The 17,149-nt window shown below is 56.8% G+C and overlaps 1 protein-coding gene across 4 annotated transcripts in view; it reads left to right on the forward strand.

Moving 5' to 3' along the window:
- The first annotated feature begins 6,571 nt into the window (after positions 1–6,571).
- Positions 6,572–17,149, forward strand: part of PTPRU (protein tyrosine phosphatase receptor type U) — a 77,067-nt gene continuing 66,489 nt past the window's right edge. For all 4 annotated transcript variants that reach the window (XM_045858742.1, XM_045858743.1, XM_045858744.1 and 1 more), the window contains exon 1: positions 6,572–6,741. In XM_045858742.1, the coding sequence (XP_045714698.1) occupies positions 6,669–6,741 (73 nt within the window). In that variant the 5' untranslated portion in view covers positions 6,572–6,668. The remainder of the gene's footprint in view (positions 6,742–17,149) is intronic.

Raw genomic sequence — 17,149 nt, forward strand, 5'->3', positions numbered from 1 at the left:
TGCTGCATTTAAAGAGACGTCCCCTTCCTCCGCGGCAGCGCTGTAGCGCTTTGTGAGGCTACGCGGGAAGGGAGGGTTATGCGGTGCGCGGTGGGGGAACTTGAGGGAGTCGCGAAGATTTCGAGCCCACCGCAGTTGATCTCCCAACAAGGAGCGCCTGAGACTGGCCTAAAGCTATGTCTGCAGTCTTCGATCTGCTGTTTGATTTTGGGGAAGACATTTCCCCTCCTCTGGCCTCAGTTTCTCCCTTTCCCCACCATTTATAGAGTGCTCACTGTGTCCAGGCCATTAAAGGCATGATTTCATTTAATCTACACTATCTACTAATAGCACACGGAGGCACAGCTGAGTTCCCTACACTGAGTAGAGTACATGTAAGCTGATGTGGAGGCAAGAGTACTGGCTTTGGAGTTAGAAGATTTAGGTCCTAAACTAAGCCCTGCTGCTGCTTCCTAGGTTGGGAACCTTGGGGAAGCGACTGAAACGTGGAGTCTGTCATCTCCTAGGAACAAGGGAGAGAATATTCCTCCTTCAAGACAGTTGTGCGGAAAGGATGAAACAGTAGAATAATGTTATTGTGGATGGGGGAGTGCCTTGTAAAATGCGGTGTGTTCAGATGTAAGGGAGGGTTCCCAAGGAGGAGGACCCCGTCGGAAAATTCTTGGTGTAGAAAAGGATTAAGTGGGACAATGGAAGTGCTTTGTAAAAAGATGTAGCCCAGTAAAGACACTAGATCATGTTTTTGGTGGAGTGAAGACATGAGTTTGACCAAAACCCCAGTTGAAGGTTAAGAGCATGACAGAGGGCACTGTGGGAGTCAAGGAGAGAGGTATCTGGGAAGGGGCTGGGGGAGGGGTTTTTGGAGGAGGTGCTGTTGGAGCCAGTTCTGTGACTCAAAATCTTCCATATGCACAAAAAGCACCTGAGGTTTCATCTTAGACCTACTGGGTTAGAATCTTGGAGAGGCCTTCTGGAATGTACATTTCTTAGAAGCTCTTAAGAATATTCTGATGCAGGTGGCCCAGGGAAGAGGCTTTGAGAAACACTGAGCCAGGGCTTTGAAGGATAAGGAAAAGTTCCTGCCGCTGGATTTTATGGACCCAAAGCTCTTTAAATCAGAGCCTTTTCTCTGAGGAAGAGAAGAAAGCGAAGTGCTGGGATGAAGGGTGCAGGTGCGGGACTTGGGCCAATGTGGGTTTGAGTCCTGGCTCAGCCACTTTCTGAAGCACTTCAAAGTGATTTTGGACAAGTCTCTTGACCTTTCTGAGTCTCCAGTTCCTTATCTTCAAATGAAGGAAGTAATAGCGTCTGTTTCAAGGCTGTTTCGAGGATCAAGTGAGATATTATTCACTTCACTTGAAGCACTGAGCACAAGAATGCTTGGCACACGAGGGCTTTTGCTCAATGTGCTTAGAGGGTTACTGTGAAGGTTACATAAGAGATACCACCTGTAAAACATACAGACTAGGGTCTGGCTCATAGGATGTGCTCAAAAAGTATTTGCTTTTCTTTTAAAATATGTTTAGTGATTTCCGAGACAGAAGTAGGGAGACAGAGAGAAACATCAGTTGGTTGCCTCTCTTACATGCTTCCGACTGGGAACTGAATTTGCAGCCTAGACATGTGCCCTGATGGGGAACTGAACTGGCAACTTCTAACCAACTGAGTCACACTGGAAAGGGCTGTACTTGCTTTCATGACAGAGAAAGTTGGTGTCCCATGACGGGGGAAAGACTTGGGTGCACATTGCCCTCATGTGCACGCACACACACATTCCCAGTCTTGCTTATCTTCTGTTTTCACAGTGACACACAGGGCGACTTCTCTTGTGAGACTCCCTAGGTGACATGGAGCCGTTGACGTTATCTTCTCTACCAAATTGGCTCCTTTCAATTCTGTGGGCAGCCTGGCAGTTCTCCTCCTTGGGGCTGGTCTTGGTCCCCTGCATCCTGATCGCCTTCACCTTCTGTGTAGGCCCTCAGCTCTCATAACTGTGTCAACGGCTTCTCCCTAACTGAATTCCCCTCCCTTCTTTTTGCCTCCCCAATTTGTTTAGAGAGAACCGGCAACTACGTTCTTTGTAAAACACCACTAACAATGGATATATTAAACTTAAAATTGTAAACAAAACTGTGATTCTATGCTAATTCTATCATTCTCTCACACTACTGACATTTACTGAAGTCTTCAGAAAAATGTAGGGAGGAAAGACACCTTAAAGCAACAACCAAAAATTATGTTCAATGCAATTAACCTCCCTTCTTGCGAATTAGAAAAATTATGACTGGTTTTAATGCAATGGTAAAACCCCTCAACTTGGCTGGAGGAACACCTGGGTTCCCCCTCAGGGACAAGTTTGAAAACCATTGATCTAGGGGGTCAAGTCCAATAGTCCTGGGCTTGCATCAAGGCCTTTGCACTCTGTCTCCCACACTGACTTTATCTCTTACTATTGGACCGTGCACAGACCATGACCCAACTGTACCTGATACCCACATTTCTCAGAACTTCCATGTCTTGTGTCTTTATTCAGCCTGCTCCTTCTGCTTGATATGCTTTTCTCTGCCTTGCCTACCTGGGAAACTCCAGGTTCACACGTTATTTTTTGGATGTTATTTCCTGAATCCTTAAGTTGAGTCAACCCCTGTTGCCTTTGTGCTTTCTCTGGGTAGGTGTTACAGCCTTTAGGACGCAGCCTCTCTTTTGTTTATGTGCCCATTTCCCCCTCCAGGCAAGAGTGGAACCCTGTTTGGTGCATCTCCGTGACGCCAGCACCCAATACGGGGCCTGGCGCAGGGTTGGTGTCATAAATATTCCATGAGTTGAAAGTAATTGAATTTCCTCACGGCCTGATCCTGCCTGTGGCGCTGTCTCCTTTTCCGTAGATTTGGGTCACTCAGGGCAGGACTTTCCTTCTTCCTTCCCTCTTCTCTCTAGGATGAGAGAGGTTTGTGGTCTTTTTCCAGTAAAGCAGAATGTTCTCTTTTCATTTGCCCACCTGTTGCTTGTGTTCCTTCTGCTTCCACCAGAGTCCCTGCCCTGCAGACTTCCCCTGCACAGGGAGTGGAGGGGAGTGGAATCAGTCTGGTGCAGGTTTGTGTCCTGGGCCCACCACGTACCAGCCATGTGACCTTCGGCAAGTGCCTTATGCTCTCTGAGCCTTGCTTTCCACGTCCAAAACCAGTAGAATCCACGGTGTTCCTCTGTCGGAGGTCCCTGTAAGCATCATCTGCAAACGGCAGCATTCTTGGTTGTTCCCGCTGTTCCCCAGGTTTCTCTCCCTGAGTTTCGTTTTCTGGGTAGTGCCTTCTGTCTCTTCTCTGCTCCAGCATCTCTCTGTCTCCATTTCTTCCCCATCGCCACTTTTTAAAATAAGGAATTTATTTATAGAGAGAGGGGAAGGGAAGGAGAAAGAGAAGGAGAGAAACATCAGTGTGAGGGAGAGAGACATTGATTGGTTTTCTCTTTTACACACCCTGACTAGGGACCGAACCCTCAACCCAGGCATGTGCCCTGATCAGGAATCGAACTGGCAATCTTTTGCTTTGCGGGACTGCACCCAACCACCAGTCAGGGACTTATCACCTTTTTCTTGCTTCTGTCTGTCTCCCCGTGACTCTCTCTCATTCTCTACCTCTGGTCCTTGCCTGCTGCCTTTTTGGCCCCTTCCCGGCTCAGCCTGGAGCTCATCCGGGTTCACCAGAGAGGAGACCAAGAGCCCAGGCATCCTCAGTCCTGCCTCCTCCGGACCAGGGCAACCTCGGCGGTGCCAGCCCCAGTGCGGAGGCAGCAGACGGCAGAGGTGGTGCACAGGAAAGGCCTGGATACACCTTGAACTGCTAGGTACTGTTCAATGTCACTGGCCACCTAGTTAGATCCATCTGCTTCCAGGGGCCTCTGCTTCCTCAGTCTGCTCTCCCTTTGGCTGCTTAGGGAGCATTTCTTTTTTTCTTTCCTTCCTTTTTTAAAAAGAAACAAAAACAAAAAACAGAGATCAGAACCTTTAATTTTCCTGCTTTATGTTTCAATGACTTCCCACTGCTCTTATGGTTTAACCTAAAACCTCATAGTTCTTTTGTGTGACTGCAGGCCCTCCCAGCTTTCACAGCTGCGTCTGGCCCCCCTTTCCTCCCCACTCACTCCATTCCAGCCACCGTGGCCTCTCTGCTCCTCAGACGCACCAGGTCCTGCCTTTGCGCAGGCTGTCTTCTCCGGCTGCAGTGTTCCTTGCCAGTGATTGCATGAGGCCAGCTCCTTCTCATACTTCAGGCTCAGCTCAAATGCCACCATATCACTGGCTCAGGGAATCCCTCTTGGGTCGTCTTAACCAAAGTAGATCCCTCCACCCCTCCAGTTATTTATCACAATACTCCATTCATTTCTTTTAGAGTACACATCGCAGATTGTAATTATATATTTAATGCATGTTTGCTATTGGTCTCTCCCCCTACAATGTAAGCCACATGAGGGCAAAGACAATGTCTATATTCATTCATTCATCCATTCATCCATTCACTATTTATTGAGCACCAACTATATCAGATACCAAGCACTGGAATATAAGACAGAGCCCTTGCCCTTAGGGAGCTCATGTTCTAGGTGTGGAGACAAATACTGAATCTGTCATATAGTAGGTGCTCTGTGTAAAACTGTCGCCACCTGCTTCTCCCCTCACTGTTCCTCTCTCCTGTTTCTCTGGGATGTCACTGTCTTGTATACGAGAGAATTTGCTGTTTTTGGTTGTTCATTTTCCTTGTTTTCTCATTGGATATAAGCTGCACAAGCGTAGGGAGTTTTGTCTGTTTTACATCTACTCTTTGACTCATAGCAAATATTGAATGAATGAATCAGTATCCAGTAATCGTTGATTTGTTCCAGATGAAAGGCAGGTCTCAGCCCCAATTCAATTCAGGCTAGATGACCCTGATTCAAATCTCGGTGCTGCTGCATACTGCTACTGCGTAACCTTTGAAAAGTCACCTCTGTTTCTGTGTCTCAGTTTTCTCAGCTGCGTAGTGGGAATGGCAGGGCCGAGGACCGGATGAGCCCACAGAAGGTGTCTGGTCTGACACAGTCACGGACAACTAGTCTGTGGTCAGGGTACAAGGGTTTATAGTGGGTGGAAGCCCTGATAATACTCGGCCTGTGTGGCCAGAGAGTAGACTAGAACCAATGAGAGTTCCTGAGGGAGGTGGACTTCACGGAATGAAAGGGAGAGCTTTCTAGAAGCCAGCATCACAAGGAGAAACAGGTGAATCCACTGTTTTAGTCAAAGGCGTCAGCACCCCTTTGTCAGAAATGGACATTTCCAGCAGGCAGAGAACCAGTAAGGACGCAGTCCAACTCCACGTCATCAGTCAACGGGATGTAACTGACATTTATAGACCCCTCCACCCAAGAGCAGGGCACCTGTTCTCCTCAAGCTCACATGGAATATTCTCCAGGATAGGCTACATTCTGGGCCATAAAATGCATGTTGGCAAATTCAGAAGAATAGAACTCAGTCGATGATTGCTCTCAGAGCACAATGGAATTAAACTTGGATGGATAACAGAAAGAGCTGTAAAACCCCCAAACGCTTGGAGATTAAATAACACACTTCTAAATAGCACACGAGTCAAAGAAGAAATCTCAAGAGAAAGTAAAACTATTTTGAACTCAATGAAAATGAAATGAAAATGAAAACATACCTTATCAAAACGTGTGGGATTCAGCAAAAGCAGTGCTTAGAGGAAAATTTATAGCACCGAATGTATATATGAGAAAAGAGGAGAGATCTAAAACCAACCATCTGAGCTCTTGCATTAAGAAACTAGAAAAGCAAAAGAGCAAATTAAATCCAAAGGAAGTAGAAGAAAAATAATAAAATTGAGAGCAGAAATCAGTGAAATGGAAAACAGAAAATCGATAGAGAAAACCCAAACAAACCACAAGCTGTTTCTTTAAAGAGATCAATAAGTAAACAAGCCTCTAGCTAGGATAACTAAGAAAAGAAGAGAGATGATGCGGATTACTAACATCAGAAAGAAGGGGAAACATCACTACAGATCCCACGGACATTAAAAGGACAATGAATACTATGACCAGCTCTAAAAGTTAACATTCCAAAGACCCAACCACCAGCTCTTGGCAGGCAGTGAGCTTCCTGTCCTTCAAGGTATGCATGAATGCGCATTTGTAGGGGCAGAGGTAGAGGCGGTGCAAGCATCAAATGGGACAGAGAGACCGGGTTTCTTTGGGTCTCAGTCCCTGAGAGCATTGTGTGAGCGGTAGGCGTGGACCGTGAGCATGCTCGCTTGAGGACGTCGGTGCTGGCTCGCTCAGTGCAGAGTCGCGTAGAGTCCAGGCCCACTCCGGACCTCCAGGCGGGATGGGGTAGGGGGGATGGGGTGGGATGGGGTGCAGGAGTGGGGGAGGGGAGGGCCCAGGCAGCCTTAGACAGTATCCGACGCCAGAAGCCGAGGCTGCCACCAGGGGGCGCCTCGAGACCGCGGAACCTGAGGCTGGGACTGACGTCAGCGCCCCGCTTGCCTGGGCTCCCGCTCTGGACTCGGCGCCAGTCCCGGTCCGCTCCGCGCTGCTTCGCTCGGGCTCAGGCTTGCCTGGGGCTCGGCTCGGGCTCCGGCGGCGCCCCCACCGCCAGGCTCCCGGGCAGACGGCGGCACACCATGGCCCGCGCCCAGGCTCTCGTCCTGGCGCTCACCTTCCAGCTCTGTGCGCCCGAAACCGAGACTCCGGCAGGTAAGTGCGCGTCGGTCGGACCAAGCTTGCCCTGCGGAGTCCCCGGGCCCGTGGCGCAGCTCGGAAGAAAGTGTGAGTTTGGGATGACCGGGCATTACGAGCTTGCTCTCCGCGTGTGTCTGAGTGTTGGATGTGCGATCCTGGGGTCATGGTGTTCTGTGCCTGCGAATGTTGTGTATCCATGAGTTGTGTGTGTGTAAGAAAAGGTGCTGTGTGTGTTGTGTGTCCACGAGTTTGTTGGAGTGAATGTTGTGTACATCGAGGCACTGGGTATGCACAGAGGATCTGTGTGTTTGCCTGTGTGTAATGTTTGTGCAGCCAAGTAGGTTGTGTGTCCGTTGTGTGTGCATCTGAGTTTGTGTGGCTGGAGTTGTATCTGCTTAGTGTTGCATTTGTTCGCATTTTGTGTGCCGTGGCAGAGCATGTTTGTTGTGCCTGAGCATGTGTTGTGTGTTGTATGTGTGGCCGGGAGTGCTCTGTGGATTCTGCCCGTGTGTGGATCAGAGAACGCGTGTGTGGTGTGTGTGCTTGTGAGATCGTGTACGTGTGTGAAGGCGTGGGAACGGGTCCGGAACGTGTGTGCCCGTGCACTGTGTGCCTGTGGGAGTGTCTGGGGTTGGTGGTGTGCTCCACCGGGGGCTGCGTGGGTCCGAGTGAATGCCAAGTGACCCGGGAATGCGTGTGCAGGAGCGTGTCTGGAGCGGATGTGAGTGTGTGAGTGTGTCCGTGCGTGCTGGCTGCGTGTCCAGGAATGTGGTGAGTGTGGTGCGCGCCTGGGCCGTGGCTGAGTGTGTGCCCGGGGCCTCCGGAGGGGCAGTGGCAGAATGTGTGTGTGTGTGTGTGTGTGTGTGTGTGTGTGTGTATGTGTGCGCGCGCGCGCGTGCGGGTGGCGCGCGGGCCCGGAACAAGTTGTCGCGCCTGTCTCCCCCGCCCCTCCCGGGTCAGGCCGGGCTGGAGGCTCAGGAGGGAGGAATGGGGCCCCGCGGCCGCCGATTCCGATTCCGACATGTCGGGCCGTTTGTTGTTTCGCAAGTTCCGCGCGGCGCTGGCGGGCGGCTGATCCGAGTCGGCGCCGGGGCTGCAGGGCGCCGGGCGGGCGGCTGGGAGAGCCCCACGCGGGAGGTGGACGCGAAGGGCGGCGGGGAGGGCTGGGACTGCAGAAGCTGGCCCGTGCGGGGCTGCGACGTCCAGGCGAGGGCAGGGCCGGGCTCTCGGCCTCCGGACGGCCCCCCCTCTGGTTGCTCGCAGGAGGCACCGCGGACGACGGGGTCCCCCGGGACACTCCCCTGGTCGACTCCGCAACTTTGTCTGTCTCCCCGCCGGCCAGAACCTTCGCGTGTGTGAGAGCGTGTACACGTCTCTCTGCTGTCTGCTGTGCGATCGCGCTGGCTCTGGGTGTGTTTGGGAGTCTGGCGTCCTTTGGTGTGCGTGTGTATGTGTGTGTGTGTGTGTAGGTGTATGTGTGATCGGATATCTACACGTGTATCTGGAGCTTGTGTCTTGGGCCCGTGTGTGCTGCGGACCGTGTGTCTGTGCGCCCCCACCCCCGAAAACCCCCACATCCCACCCTGAGGCCTGGGATCCCAGACTGTGGGCCCCTCCCGCGGAGTTGTGTCCGGCCCCTCCCCTGGGGAGGGGTGACCGAGCCGCCTCCCTGGGGCCTCAGCCTCCCCCACTCCCACCGGTTGGGCGGTTCCAGCCTGGTACCCAGGGCACCGAATAACAGGGAGAGGCCCGGGGCAGGGATCAGCACAGTGCCTGATCAGCACTGTGCCGGATCAACACGTGCCTGAGCCACCTCAGCCCCAGCCGGAGAGAGAGGCTGCTCTCAGCTGCCTGCCTCTGAGAACGGGCCTCCCCGGGATCAAATGCAGGGTCCCGCCGGGTTCTCAGGCCTTCCGAACGCTGCTGCTCGCAGGCTCCCGGTTCCCGCTGGGGACTAGCTCTCAGGCTCTCGGGCCTTAACGCACAGCTTTACCTTCGGCCTCGCCAGGCCTGAGAGGATGCCAAGTCGACCTCGCTCCCTGTGCTTCCCCAACCCCTCCCTAGTCCCGCAGCAGCTCCGTCCCCCTCCCCCGCCTGGAGATTAACCCAAGGGGTAGTGTGCTCTCCCCACCCCTATCACCTTCGCCTTGATTCCAAGAATCTTCAGGTGCCTCAACTCCCGCCAGCAGGGATGATTGTCAAGAACTGAGGTTTTGGGAGTGAGACCTTGAGCGAAGTACTTCCCTTCTTCAGGCCTCAGTTTTCCCCTCTGCTTCATGGGCATCATCGAAATGGTGTATGGTACGTGGTGTGGAAGGCTCTATCCGTGAGTGTCAGGGGACGAGGGATGGACTTGAGGGCTGTGGCGGAGTGCCCCTGGGGCTGTGATCTGAAGCTCCGGGGCTTGGTTCAAACTCTGTCTCCACCACTAGCCGTCCTTGTGACCTTGGGCGGGTCAGTTCACTTCTAAAGTTCCTGGCACCCTTGAAGCTATTGCTTACTGTTAGAGCTTAATCCAGAAGCTCTTAGTAGAAGGGGTGGGATCAGCCCTGCCCCCAGTCTACATACAGCCAACCCGGGTCCCTGAATACCTTCTGCGTCCCCCTCCCCTCCTTAGTCTGGGTGGTGAGGCCCCTCCTTCACGTAAACCTGGCAGTCAGTTGCTTGCTCTGCATCCTAGCCCGTTTGGGCCTTTTTGTTGCAAGAGCTGTGGACAGCAGGAATGAGGGAGAGGCTGCCCAGTGGTTTCAGGTTGGGCAATAAAGGCTTGTTTGGGCAGCTGGCCCTTCTGCCTGGGGCCGGGGGAGGGGACTCAGCAGGTGGCAGTGACAGTGGCCAGAGTGGGGGTGCCCAGCTCCTGGGCAGCTTCCTGCCCAGCTCAGGTGTCAGAGAAAACCCAGGGTGGGCACCCTGCTTGCTCTAGGCATGCTGCCACCCTTCCATGCTTTCATCAGCCAAGCCAGACTCTCGGGGCTGGGTTAGCTGGAGTTGCAGGGTGCCTTGGGCCCCCTCCCTCTCTCCACCCCCTCCCGTCCTCCAAGCCCTCTCTCTCCCTGCATCCCGATGCACCCTGCCCTCACCCTCTCCCAGGACCTCCCATCTGTCCCCGTCTCTCCACCCTCAGCCTCTCTCACCTGCAGGAAGGCTCCAGCCTCTTGCTTCCATTGCTCCCTCCATGGCGCCAGGGAGCTGCCTAAAATGAAATACAAGTCTGGAGCCCCAGTTTGAGACCCTCTGAAGGCGCCCCATTGCCCTCAGGGTTAAGTCCCTCTCCCTCGGCCTCGTTGCCTGCCCTAGCTCCTGCCTGCTGGTGCGGCCCCACCTCATTCCGTGCCCCTTGCCTCTCTGCCCGGTGCTCTGGCCAGTCTGACCCACTTATCAGTGTTCCCCGAGTGCCCATTGCCCTCCATCTCCTCTGTGCACCTTTGCACTTTCCAACTCCGTCTCTTCGCTCGGCGTGCCCCTCCCCCTCCCCCAGTTCCCAGCTCAGACATCACATCCTGCCTGCAGTCTTCCTTGTCACTCCCTGTTCCAGCCCTGGAAGGGAAGGGGGGGCCGATTGGGTTTTTTATACCATTGTAATTATTGTAATTACAGTTTATTGGTTCTTTTCCCTTCACAGACCGTGCGCTGTGTGAGGACAGGGACTGAGTACTTAGCTCCCCTCTGAATCCTTAGTGCCAGGCGCGAGGCCCGCGGACGGACGTGATGAGTGAAAGATGGGTGGGGAGAGAGAATGAATGAAGTCCAGAGGGTCACATTCTGAGCTGGAGGTGCCAGATGGGGGCGCAGTGATTCCACTGAAAGTGGAGATGAAAGACGTTTCCCTCAAGGAATCTGGAAAATTCTGCTGGGGGATGATGTGGTGTGTGAACAGGCCACGAAGAGAGTGTCGTCTGGGGGCTGTGAATTGGGGAGGTTAAGTTCCTGGCAGAGAGGAAGGGAGCAGGTCGCTGCCTGCCAGCCCCTCCCCCAGCGATCCCCCCTGCCTCTCACCTCCCGGCAGCCCCACCCCCAGCAGCTGGCCAGGCGTCAGTGGACAGCCCTTTGTGCTGGAGGCCTTGGCAGTTGGCGTCCCAACCGTCAGCGAGCCTGCCTGGGGCGGAGTGGGGAGGGGAGGCTCCCTTGGTCCCCTATCTGGGAGTGGGCAGGTGGGGTCCCAGCCTCTGTCCTGGCTGCCTGTGAGCCTGAGGGGAGTGGGGAGAGCTGCTCCCTGTGGTGACCCCTGCAGGTGGGGTGAGGCCAGCTAAGGTGTGGGCAGGGGCGATTCTGGCATCTGAACAGTTAGAATGGGGAGTGTGTGTGTGTGTGTGGAGATGATTGTGGCTGTATGATTCTAGCCCAGGGCACAGGACACACGTGTGGCCCGTCAGGGTGTCTGGCCATCTGGTTCCTCTGTGTGGAAGGACCTGAGTTTGGAGTAGGGAGGCAACCAGCTGCGTTGAGCCTTGGGGAGCCTGATGCCAGGGTGTCTGGGTATCGAAGGGTTAAATTCCTGGAGTTTGGATGGGGAGCTATTTGGTGGGTGTGTTTCAGTGTCTCGTGTGGGTCTCCCAGTGCCAGGACGGGAAGGATCGGGGTGTGCCGTCATAGGGATATCCCAGCCTCTCTGTGTCCGGAGGTGGGTGTGCCCCGAGGTCGGGGAGTCCTGGGTCAGTGGGTGTTCCTGTGCAGGAGTTCTGTGTGTCCAGCCGTGGGGCCGTCCAGCCTGGGTGTCTGGGTGTGAGGCAGGCGGGCCCTGGACAGCCGAGCATGGCTGTCTCTGTATCCAGCACCGGGGTGCACAGGCATTGGACTGCCTGCGTTTGTGATCCCGGCTGTGGGGCGCCCTGGGGTCGGGGTGTCTGTCTGTCTGTTCAGGTGTGTGTGTCTTTAGGAAAGGGGTGTGCGTGAGCTGGCTGGGGAATGTCCTGGTGACTGTGCCCAGCTGTGGACCAGGAACTGAGACTGTGCCAGCTCAGCTTGTGACGCCCCTTCCCGGGGGCGTGCCTCCGATCCCCCTGGAGACCCCGAGGCCAGGAGCCGCTGAGGAGGCCCCAGTGGCTCCATGTCCCCGTGCGTGATCCATCTAGAGTGGCACAACGCACCAGAACTTTCTAACAATAATGGAAGTGTTCTCCACCTGCACTCTCTAATACGGTGGCCACGTGGTCACATGTGGTTATTAAGTTGAAGTTCATTAAGATTCGTTAAAAGAAAAATTCAGTCCCTTAGTCTCGCCAGCCGAATTTCAAGTCCTCAAGAGTCTCACGTTGCTAGTGGCTGCCATATAGGTCAGTGTGCGTGGAGGGCATTTCCATCACAGCGGGAAGTTCTGTAGACAGTGCGGGTCTGGGGGGCGAGGCCTGGACGGCTCGGGGTGGGATGGGTCTGGATGGACCATTGCTCAGCGGCCATTGAGGAAGGTTCGGCCGAATCCACGACCCCTGCTCCCCCGTTTCTTGCCCAGACGGTCGCAACGGCCTCTCCTGGGTCTTGACTCTGCCACCAGCCTGCCAGCGCCTCCGTTCCCCGGGAACCCTCGGGACTTCTCTCAGGCGGTCACGGGAGGCTTCTATGCCTCGGCCTTGGGGCTCTCCCGCACTCGGGGACGAAACCCTAACCCTCGTGGGCAGACGCGGCCCTGCGTGGGGCCCCTGTGTGGGCCAGCCCCTGCCTCCTGTGACAGCTCCGTGCTGTGGCTGCCCTCTGCCCTCTCCAGACCGCGAGCTCCGGGCTCGCCAGGCAGGTGCTGACCCCGCCCCCGCCGGGCCCTGGCACACTCTCCACTGCGGCCTGTGTTGGGCCTCCCGACCTGCCAGGGCTGCCTACCTGCTCAGCCTTCAGCGTCCAGCTCTGGGGTCCCTTCCCCACCGGAGCCTTCCCGCACCGTTCCCGCCCAGTGGGTCTGAGTGCTCCAAGACGCCCCGCCACACCACACTGGTGTTCTGTCTCCTTCCCTGTGAGCCCCCGAGGGCGGGGCGGAGTCTTTGCATCTCCTGTCCCCACGGCCTTGTCCACAGCAGAGGTGCCACTCAGTGTTTGCATCTGTGTGAGCCCCTGGGTACACAGGGCGGCTCGGTGGTGGGGGTGGAAGGTGGAGCAGGGTTCCAGGGGACAGTCGTGGGGGGTGGTGCTGGCAGGCCCCCTTGGCGGGCCCTGGGCAGCAGCTGTCATTGCCTGCAGAGTGGAGGACCCCTCAGGCGGACACCACAGGAGGGGCAGCTACGACTCAGGAGGTCTTGGCAGACCCCGGGGGTGCTGACCCCAGGACCTGGAGGTGAGTCAGCGGAGAGGAGGAGAAGGGGGCTGAGAGAGGTCATCGAGGTTTGGCGTTGATGATAGAGGCGTGTGTGTGTGTGTGTGTGTGAGAGTCATGGGCTGGGGAAACTGGGCGTTGTTGGGCACAGGATGCACGTGATGGTCAAGATTGCAGCCAGGGGTGGCGTGATAGCTGGGGATTTGGGGACAGCTGGGGGGTGAGAGGTCACTAGTGATAAAGATACATTGGGCGGTGGGGACAGCTGGGAGTGAGGGCTCGGGCGGTGCTGGGGACAGATGAAGGCTGGGGGACGCGTGAGGGACAGAGGGGGGATGGAGAGCAGGGGTGCAGGACAGTGGGGGGGATAAGGTGACCACTGGGAGGCGTCGGAAGGCCATCTGGACAGGACAGATGGGTCTCACGTGGGGGAGTGGGAGACGTGTCACTCAGAGTGTGCGCACACGTGTTTGTGTGTGTTTGCGTGTGGGCACATGTGCACCCTTGTGATTGTGCATGTGTGTAGATACGCGCTTTACCTAGAGTGTAAAGCCCCTCTGGGTTCTAATCCTTGCTCTGCCACTGCTGGCTGCTCAGCGCTGGGGCAAGTCACCTGGCTGCCCTGGGCCTGAGGTGTTTCCACCGGTGAGGCGGGTCATTCCAGAACTCGCTGCCCGGGGTTGCTGTGAGGGTGTGGTGTGTGTGTGTGTGCGCACGCGCGCGTGCACTCGTGTGCAGTTCGGAACAGGTCCTGGCCCACAGTAAGCACTGCCTGTGTTAGCTGTTGTTACGCGTGTGTTCTAGGCTTCTGATGCAGTCCCAGCCTGGGAGGGGTGGCGGGGTGGGGAGGCCGAGAGTGACCCTCGGGAGGGGTCGGGGCTGGCTTGCCTCTCGCTTCCACTCTGCTCGTCATCCCACTTGCCACCGGCCCCGTGCCGGCGCCCGACCCAGCGGGTCTCCCTCTCTGTCTCTCCCCTGCTCTGCCTTGGGCTGGGGGCCAGGGGAGGTGCTTAGCTGTCCAAAAGCTTTTTAGCAAAATCTGAATTCACTGTTTGCCTGCCAGTGCCCTGGGACCCTGCTCAGAGATGAATGCCCAGACGCTGTGCTGCCCGTCCCGTGGGCGGCGGTGGTTCGTCCTGGGCCTCGGGAGAGCCACTAGGGTGGAAGAAGTTGGGGCCTGGGGGTGGGGTAGAGGGAAGCCCGAGGGGCAGACAAGGCCTCAGCTCCTGACCCCTGGGGCAGCCAGCTCAGCCTGACCGAGCTTTGGACTCAGGTGTTTCTAGGGGTCTGAGCTCGCTGCTCCCGGGGCATCACGGGGAAGCAGGGGCAGCCCACCCCACTTTGTGGTGGGCCACGCCTTTGCCTTACACTGATAACCGCGCTGCGTCGTGGCCCTGGACCGCTCCGAGTGGGTGCTCCCTGGGGTCTCTGGACACAGACCCTAAGGCCGGGGCACCTCGCACCGCATCTCAGCCCTGCACTGCGGGACTGTGCCGGGACCCTGCACTGCATTGGCCGTGCATCTGGAGGCCCCACCTTTGCTCGGTCCTGCTAGGCTGCACCTCCACCCTGAAGCTGAGCTGCCATTCCCGTCTGGGCTGCATTCCTCTCTCAGATGCCACTGTTGCGTTGGGCTGTGGACTCTCCTAGGGTTTGGGCAGAGCTCCTAGCAATGCACCACTGTGCTGTGCCAACAGATGGCATGCCACCACAACACTGCGTCTTCGAGTCACATGGCTTCTCTGCGCTGAACGGCACTGGGTGCGAGCCTGCGCCTGGCCTAGCCCTCCCCTGTGCACCGCTGCCTCTGTCACGCTGCCTGCCCCCTGGGACCCGTGCCGTCTGTGTGACCGCTGAGGTGCCTGCTGGTGGCCTCTCCCGGGTTTCTGCTGGCAGCCCCAGTGGAACAGCGTCTTTGCATGGAACGCCGTTTCTGTGTGCCCCTCCACCCCTCCGTGCATGCTGCTCAGGGGTCTGTACTGATACCGCAGCTTGGGGCCACTGTGTTGGGCCTGGGGAGTGGCCTGGGTTTTTGTGGGCTGGTTCACACCACAGTCTACCCCTGTCCTCATGTCTACACCTACTCTGCGCCGTGGCACTGTGTCGAGCTTGTATTCCACACCCAGCAGCTCCTTCTGCACCACATGCGTCCTTTCCTTCCCAGCATCTCTGTGCTGTCCCCATGCCTGCACCGGACACATCGTTCCATAGAGTGCACGGGACGCCAACCATGTGCCTGGCCCCGTGCTGGAGTCTGCAGGGGACCCCGTGCTGGAAGCCGCATTCTGCCTCTGTGCAGCGTGGAGCTGCGGCCTCACATCCTCGGCACGCCCACTGCACGGTGTGTGCACAGCCCTCTGCTCCGCACTGTGTTTGTGTGACACCGGGTGTCTGCATGGCAGGGGTCTGTGTCCTCTCGGCCCACGTCCCTCTGCACAGCACCGTCCTCCATGCGGTCCTTTGACTCCCCGAGGAGTCTGGCCCCATCCTGTGCCTTCCCTTACACGGCCGGTAGACCGGCCCTACGGTCAGCCTGGGGATTTGGGGTGCTTATTGGTCAGGGAGATGGGGAGTGGGTCTGGCTCGTTTCCCTTCCTGTGGTTGGCTTCCTTCTGGCCTCAGTGGAGATGAGGGATGTTGTATTGCTGGCCTTTGAGTCGGCTGGCCTTTGCGTTGACCTTCCTGGTTGCAGCTCTGCTGAAGCCTGTGTGATTAGAAGGTGGACTATTGTGGCCAGCTCTGCCCTTCATTAATTGCTCATCAATTATTCAGGGCTCTGGAGGGCAGCGGCAGAGAGCCCTGGCTGGGGTCTGCACGTGATGGTCCGGACAAGGAGATCGGCGAAGTGGGTGGGGTCAGGTTTCTGGGCTGGGGTCATGCCTGGTCCTGGAGCCTGGTGGGGCTGGTCGGGGTCAGACCTCGGGGAGCGCATCGGCCATCTAGTCTGCCCAGGGCTTGGGGATTTAACCTCGGGAAGGGAGGAAGGGAGGAGGTGGGGGTCAGATGGGTCGGAGCTGGGACTTCAGTTGGGGTGGAGAACCTGGGCCAGGGCTGGGGTGGGCAGGGATGTCCAGGGGTGGGGCTGGTGCTGGCTCCAGGTTTTTTTGGGGGCGCTGCCTGGAGTAGAGGTGTGGCTTCGGCTGATGACATGGGCCTGTGTTGTCGCTGGGGTGGTGTTTGGGTTCCCACGCCAGGGCTGTGCTGGGATTGGGTGTGACCCTAGCTCTCAATGTGTAACCTTCTGGGGGAAGTTTTCTTTCTCCTGGGGCCACCCTTGGGGCCCGATGTTCTGTTGACAAACTGAAGGGAACACAAATCTCACCGCATGCAAACTCTGCTCACCCAGGGCCTTCAGGACCCCTGGTGGGGGCTGGCAGCTGTGGGGGCACAGAGCAGCATTCCCTGCCGGGTGGGGAGGAGGGTCTGCACTCACATGCTTGTGGTGCTCACACGCACGCACGCACACACACATGCGTGCACAACCCCCGCCCCCCATGCAGCTCACCTTCCCCTTAGGCATGTGCATATCGCTGAATATGCACACGAGTGTGCCCCTGCACACCCACAGCCTCACACCACACGCCCGGCTCAGTCTCGCCTCCCCGCCGTGGCATCTGTCTTTGCTGTCACGTAATATGTCCTCACGTGTGTACTCACTCGAATGGGATCAGAGTTCTGGAGGTGGAGTCAGCTGTGACCTGGTTCCCTACTTGCACTTCGTAAGGGAGGAAGCAGGGGTTCAGGGAGGGCAAGCCACCTGCCCCGTGGTCACATGGGGTGTGTGCTGGAGGCTCAGCAGGAGTTAGATCCGGGTCTCCTGTCTGGGTACTTGTAAGTCGGTACCAGGCTGTCCCTCTCACGGCCATGCACACACAGACACACACGCCTCAGCACATGGGAACACATGCAGTGGGGTGGCGGAGACCCTCACGCACCACACCTACACAAGGGCCGACCCCCCACACACTCTGGCTCCTCCTGCAGAGGTTACTTTGCCCCTTATATCACCCCATCCAGAGCCCAGCCGGATGTGGATAAACCATCCTCCTGCCTCCCCAAATTGTGGCTGACGGTTGCTCAGGCAACCGCCTGCCAGATTGGGGAGATTAGCTGAGGAATGTGGCTGGGCCAGTTGGAGCTGAGGCTGGGGGAGCTGGTGGTGGTCCTGCTTTGATCAAGCCCGCC

The sequence above is a fragment of the Phyllostomus hastatus genome, unplaced genomic scaffold (assembly GCF_019186645.2).
Source record: "Phyllostomus hastatus isolate PE091 unplaced genomic scaffold, TTU_PhHast_1.1 phas_scaffold_182, whole genome shotgun sequence".
Classification (NCBI taxonomy): Eukaryota; Metazoa; Chordata; class Mammalia; order Chiroptera; family Phyllostomidae; genus Phyllostomus; species Phyllostomus hastatus.